Source organism: Crotalus tigris, unplaced genomic scaffold (genome assembly GCF_016545835.1).
Source record: "Crotalus tigris isolate CLP2741 ecotype Arizona unplaced genomic scaffold, ASM1654583v1 scf7180000017744.3724543626:3957646, whole genome shotgun sequence".
In the NCBI taxonomy this organism is placed as follows: Eukaryota; Metazoa; Chordata; class Lepidosauria; order Squamata; family Viperidae; genus Crotalus; species Crotalus tigris.
Window position 1 is genome coordinate 146,271 of NW_024096611.1, and position 7,256 is coordinate 153,526.

General features: G+C 37.4%; 1 protein-coding gene across 1 annotated transcript in view; it reads left to right on the forward strand.

Moving 5' to 3' along the window:
• Window positions 1–2,952, forward strand: part of CTR9 (CTR9 homolog, Paf1/RNA polymerase II complex component) — a 29,584-nt gene extending 26,632 nt beyond the window's left edge. The window contains exon 25 of the mRNA XM_039340301.1: window positions 1,714–2,952. Coding sequence (XP_039196235.1) covers window positions 1,714–2,167 — 454 coding nt within the window. The 3' untranslated portion in view covers window positions 2,168–2,952. The remainder of the gene's footprint in view (window positions 1–1,713) is intronic.
• Window positions 2,953–7,256: the final 4,304 nt, after the last annotated feature.

Genomic DNA, 7,256 nt, shown 5'->3' on the forward strand with positions numbered 1-7,256 from the left:
GGTATTTTCTTCTCCATTTCAAAACTGTGAAAAATAATAGAGTGAATATGCCCTAATCCCTGCTAAGTAACTTTTAATTGAAGAGTAATAGAACTAAATTACGAAACACTAAGAAACCTTTTAAAAATCCAGGTAAACCAAGTGACTCTTCATTATGTTTCCTCTAGATATAGTGTTTTATATTTCTTAAGAGAAACACAAAATCTTTTAGTGTTTTCTCTGGCTTCATGGATACAGGTGGTCCTGGATTAACAACTGCCCTGTTTAGTGACCATTCAAACTTATGCTGAAAACCAGGCTTATAACCAGTCCTCAGTATCCTCCACAGTCATGTGATCACAATTCAGACATTCGTCAACTGGCAATCATTTATAATGGTTGTAGTGTCCCATAGTCATGTTAGTTAGTTAGTTAGTTAGTTAGTCAGTCAGTCAGTTAGTTAGTTAGTTAAATAACTCAAGATAGCAAACAATCCAACACACCTTCCTCCTATTTTCCTCACAATAACATCCTGTGAGATGGGTTGGACTGAGTGAGTGTGATTGGCCCAAAATCACCCAGCTGGCTTTCATGGTTAAGGCGGGAATTGAACTCATGATCTCCTACTTTCTAGTTTAGTGCCTTAACCACTAGACCAGTGTTTCCCAAACTTGACAATTTTAAGGCATGTGGACTTCAACTCCCAGAATTCCACAGCCAGCAACGCTGTGGAATTCTGGGAGTTGAAGTCCTCATGCCTTAAAATTGTCAAGTTTGGGAAACACTGCACTAGACCAATCTGCAACCTTCCAACAGCTTTGCTTCCAACAGGCAAAGTTAATGGAGAAGCTGGAAGGAAGCTGCAAGTCATGGCGATGTGCTGTTGCACTTAATGATTGCAGGAAATTCGCTTAATGGCTGCAGCAGAATGGATGTCATAAGTTGGGCATGGTCACATGATATTTCACTTAACGTTCCTGTCACTTAATGATGTTGGCAATCCCAATTGTGATTTTTAAGTGAGGATTACCTGTAATGGGTTGGTAACATTTTAATTCTTCTTTGTTGTGAACTCCCAATTTAGACCTAAAGAAATATTAGGCTAAGGAAGGAAATTTAAGATCACTCCATGAGATACAGCTTTCTTTTGGCCTTCATTCTCAATGTAATTAATCCTGATTCTGTGCAAGGGATAATTCTGTATCTATGTGGAAAACTCACCAAAAGCACTAATGATGTGCAAAATGTTTTGATTCAAGTAATTTGAAGTAAGAAATACCATGCTTCAAATAGGAAGCAGCTGATTTGCACTCCAAAAATAGTCATTTAGAACATTTGGGAAGTATTTTGAGGTTAAACTCTGTCTCAAGATCAGAAATGGTCTTTCCTATTTGAGATGGCTTTATTCAAAATATTTCAGCAACGTCTAAAGTGCTATTATGCATAATTATATTTCCTGAAAATGTATAAATGTGGTTAATCGGTATTTTCTTTCTTGGCTACAAAATTATATGAAAAGGTGTAAGCTGACATCTCAAAAACTATAAAACAGCTTAAGGACAACCTCAGCGCACCATATATAAACAAGAACAAATTCTCACAAATGATGTTTCATTTAACTTTCTTGGGGTAATGCTGGACAAAATGAATATAACTCTCAGGAACTCATAGTATTTCTTATACAGCTTCATGTTCTGCTTCAGATATTTTATTTTCTCTTCTTTGCTTGAACAGCAATGCCAGGAACAGCAACACTGACTCAGATGATGCCGAGCAGCGGCGTAGCAAAAATGTTGTGTCTGACAGTGATTTGGACAACAGTAACAAGTCTGGCAGTGAGGGAGGCAGTCCCAGGCGATCCAGCACCCGCCCTTCAGATGAAGACTCGGACAGCGATGGGTCAGTGAGAAAGAGAAGACAGTCTGATTCGGAGCAGTCGGATAATGAGTCTGTGCCATCAGCAAGAAGTCAGTCTGTTGGTTCTGAGAACGAATCTCGCCCAGCTTCCCGCAGTGCTGATTCTGACAGAGATTCAGAGAGAGTCTCCGACAATGAGGGCTCGGCTAATGAATCCGAACCAGAGGTTTCCAACAACGAGGCTTCCAACAATGAGGCTTCCAACAATGAGGCTTCCAACAATGAGGCTTCCGAACGAGGCTCATATCGTGGATCTGATGATAGTGATTAAATGTCAGCTACAGTCCATTTTTTTATAAACTCCTTTGTAAATACATGTCCCTCTGAGCCTAATGAGAAGGATAGACCAACCCTCATTTATATCTCATAGCTGTGCTTTAGGAACAAAGTCGTGAAACTTTTCCTATGACATTTTTCTACTGAAATACCCATTCATTAGAGCCTAGTGTTCCTTCAGCGTACATGAGCTACTCAAGTACCCTATTTGGCAATAAGTAAGCTGCACACTTAACGTTCTGTAGGGCGCCCAGAGTCACCTTCTCAGGGAGATGGGCGGCATATAAATTTAATAAATAGGGCGTTTAAAAGTTTATTTTGTTGAACTGTACATATGATCTAAAGATGAACCAAATAGTCAAAATGGTAACATTGCATCCAGTTATGCTCGCTTGAAACCCTCTGATTTGGGTGGAAGACTGTAGCTCGTCCTGCCTTGCCTGGTCTTGCTAGATGTTCCGGTACTTTCCAAAGTGATGTGAAGAATGGGTCTACAAACTGTCATTCTGACTAGCAAGCTCTTTTTGTTATGTATATACCTCTTGTAGTAAAATTCTAAATTTTAAAACAGTTTTTTTTATTTGAAAATTGCTACAGGTGCATAAATAAATTATAGCTTTGTAATGTGGCCAAATTGCAATGTTGAACAAGAGCCCTTCTAGAATAAAATGATCTGCTTGTGGCATGTAATAGTGGTTATCATCTGTTCAGAGTGGTCCATTTTATTATGACTTTTGACAATTCTGTTTTCTGAAATAAATCCTTTTGCATTCAGTATTAGCATATTGGTAGAAGATTGTTTTCTGGTATTATATTCTGAAAAGTTGAATTTGGGCATCTGCGAGATTTAATTTCAAATTATAGATTACTTAAATTACCTTTAAAATATTCCTCAAATGCCTATTTCCAATCCATATCTTTATGTCAGAGGTGCAAAGACTGTATATGGGCAGATATTACTCAACTACAACTCCCATCATTTCCTATTAGGAACTATTGAATTGAATTGAACTTTATTTGGCCAAGTGTGATTTGACACACAAGGAATTTGTCTCTGGTGCAAAAGCACTCAGTGTACATGCAAAGCAACAGAATAATAATCATAGTAATAATACCAATAAAAGGGGGAAGTGAAGATAATAAGGATAAGTAATAATACTAGAACCACACTACATGGGTAAATATACATAGAAATTAGACGTCTGTGGAAATTCTCAGTCATCCAGGTCTTGGTTGTCCCAAAGATGCTATTTTTCAAGAAAAACAAATGTCTACTTCAGCTGACTCAGGAATTCTGGTAGTTGAAGTCCATGAATCATAAAAGAGGCGAGGTTGCCTAGCCCTGCTATAGGGCATTGCATGCCAAAACAACTATACACAAAAATAGTTTTTCCCCTTGTGCCATCACTCTGCTAAATACCTGATTCTTATCCAAAGGTGCTTACCCAAGGTTGCCTACCCCTGCCCTATAGGAGCATTCCAAGGGGAGGAGTTGAAACTGTTTATATCCAGGATGTGAAGGTCTGCAGCTATCTTCTCAGCCCTTCTGACCTGCACAATATACAGGTCTTCTCCTATTCTGCTAGGACTGCTGAAAGCTGTAATTCAATATAAGTAGTCCTCAAATTATCATAATTTGGCCTGCCTACTATAGTTGTATGTCTTGACAGTCATAAATTGGTCACCACGTGACTGACCTGATCTTACAACCTATTTTGCAGTGGTCATTAAGCAAATGAATAGTTTGCTATGGGCTGGTTTTGCTCATAGCCATGAGGAGCTGTCGAAGCTTCAAATACACATCAAAAGTAACCCTCTAGAACTGTTACTAAGCAACCGATTGTAAATCAAGGATTACCATTTAGAAGGTTGCAATTATTTCTGTTCAAACTCCAGTTGCCAAGAACAATATTTAACAAACAGCAAAGCGACATAAAGTCTGTTGTCTGGCTATTTTAGTAGGCTGTATGTTTTGATTTGTAATTTGGGAACATGGTAGAAATGATAACAAGACCATTGATATTGCTATCTTACATGAAGAAAAAAAAACTGGCATGTAGCATTCTTGTATTTTTACTCTTGAATAATTTTAAGGAGCTCTAAAGTCTTAAAAGAAGTAACTTTCATTTGTTGTTATCCAGCAATAGTAAACCAGAAATATGGGAATGATTTGATCAAATGAACTAAGAGATAAAGAAACAGGTAAACACTATATAAAAATAAACATAATAGTATTACTGTACTTCATTCACATTTTCCTTAAAGAGCAATAATGTGGTGACTCTATCTGATACGATATATTCTGGCTGTGAATTTTGCCTTTGATATTTATAAGTATGTTGTAAGATTAAAAAGTCATGATTGGCCATGCTAACTATGGCTGTTAGGAATTGTGGTTCAGCAAAAACTGTTGAGTTGGAAATTTCTCATTTTGCTTAGGAAGTGCTGCCAAGGGCTACATTAATCAACTTTCTTCACCTCTTGCCAGAGATACTGGACTTCAGCTTCCTTAGTTCCTGTCCAACCATTAATTAACCAGAATTAAAGAAATGGAAGTTAAGATTATTACAACTATTGGCGATTAGTTCTTGAACAGAACAGGAACTTCCATGAAGCAGCAATATTTTCGGCTGCAAAGTAGATGAGAATACATGACACAATTTAACTATTAAAATGAATAGCTATATAAATTAATGGTGCTGTCCATATGCATTTCCTGTCCATAATGCAATTCATTCTCAAATGAAATTCAGTTATTCTAGACTCGGTTCCATTGAAATTGGCAGATTAAGACAGGTTGTTCATGAGATGTGTGGGAAGCATGTTTCTGAGGACAGTGGACAAATGAACATTTTGTTGACTCTTAAGAAAAATGGTTGTGGCTCTTATTGTGGCCCTATATATGATTAGGGAACCTTGGTAGCGCAGTCGTTAGAATGCAGTATTGCAGGCTAACTGTGCTGACTCACCGACTCAAGATTGACCCAGCCTTCCATCCTTCCAAGGTCGGTAAAATGAGGACCCGGATTATTGGGGAGCAATATGCTGACTCTGTAAACCACTTAGAGAGGGCTGTAAAGCAGTATATAAGTCTAAGTGCTATTGCTATATGATAGGATCAGCAAGTTAAGTGTATATTATGGGACATGCTGATATGTGCAGAATGAAGAGAAAGCCGCTATCCAGGGCAGAAAGCAGTCATTGCATTAACATTACTAAAGTTATTTAAGACAGATAGAAGGACACAAGAGACCAATAATCTATTATTGTTGCATAGTTAAACTGTCATTTTTTTTTCTCATAAATTCATTTGGTGTATTTTGAAAGAGCATGAATCCTCTGCTGGATAGAAGATTGATTTAAATTGAGACAAACCTTTTCAGGAATGTGCAGTTAGTTCTTTCACCAATATGTTCATTAGAAGTTTATTTGCTGTTTCCTCTGACAAAGTATTTCTTCTGACATGTGTATGTATTTATTTATTAATCATGGAAGGTGACTCTGGGTGGCATACAGCAATCCAATGAAACATTATATATAAAACAATATATAACAATCACTAAAAAAGCATTAAAACTACAAAAGCAAAACAGGAAAAGAAAATAATAGATAGTAAGATATTAATAATAGTGGAGTCACCTCATGAGGGTATCTTTCCTCCTGAATTGTCAGGCCTGCTGCCATTGGCAAGTCTTAAGGCACTTCTCAAAACTTGGGAGTAATGAGACTGACCTCATCTCTGAGGTGAGAAGAAACCACAATGAGGGTGCCACAACAAAAAAGCCCCACAGCTTAAGACCCACCAAATGTAGTTCTCTAGATAATGGAACTCATAATTAATATTAAGATTAAAACCTTTATTGTCATTTTTTACTGTGAGCACACTGGCACCAGTCAAAAATGAAATTCTGTTGCCTGCTCTCAAAAGAAAGTATATATCTACCATATACATACATAACATACATATACACATGCTCTATAGATAGATAGATAGATAGATAGATAGATAGATAGATAGATAGATAGATAGATAGATAGATAGATAGAGATAGATAGATATAGATAGAAATATATAGATATGTAGATGATATAGATTTATAGATGATATATAGATATAACCACTGTCCATTTTGAATACATAGAGGAAAGAGGAAACTTGAGTTCACAAGGTTGATACAATATGGAACAAAATTGTGACTGGATATAGATGTTCTGCTTTGAAGACCATGAAGCCTCCTCCCAGAAGGTAACAAGAAAAACAAGTCATGAAGAGGATGTGTAGCATCCCAGACAATACTGCGTACCCTGCTCAAGCATCGCTTATATGCTATGTCCTGGATAGAAGGAAGTGAACTACCAATAATCTTTTCTGCCATCCTCACCACTCTCTACACCGCTTTCCTATCACAAGCAATAATGTTTCCAAACTAGCCAGTAATGCAATCTGACAGGATGCTCTCAATCATTCCTCTCTATAGAAAGTGGTAAGGACACAGGAAGGAAGGAAAGTGTACATTTCTCATGCAACACAGAAAATGCAGGCACTGCTGTAATGTACCCATAGTTCTGCTTTTATTATTTCTAAGAACTTATACATAGCATTAGTTATCACCTTGACTAGTCAGTCCTTCTAGAACTTGAATCATGCAACTACACTTCTTGTGCTACTTTGTGCAATACATAATTACTTGTATCACTCTAGGTGTGTATAAACCATTTTGTATATCCTTTTCCTGCCTGCTTTGAGAGCACTAGATGTCAATAAGAATGGTGTAATTCCAAAAGTCTGCTCTAAAACAATGTTCTTCGGGGCTATGTCCTGGCTATTTCTGCTTTTTGCAGGCAACAAGGTTAGAACTGATTTCAGTTGCTCACTGCCAGCATCTCTATCCCCTTGAAACAATGGAGTTAGCTTGGTGTTGATCAACCCATTTCACCCCACACAACTTTTTGGGGCATTTTGTTAGTGAGGAAACTATTCTTGAACTTGTGTCCAGTGCAATTTTAAAAGAGTGTAGTGATTGTGTTCAGAAATAATCCAACTGACAGGTGGGGGAGGATCTGTGTGAAACAGGATAATTGAG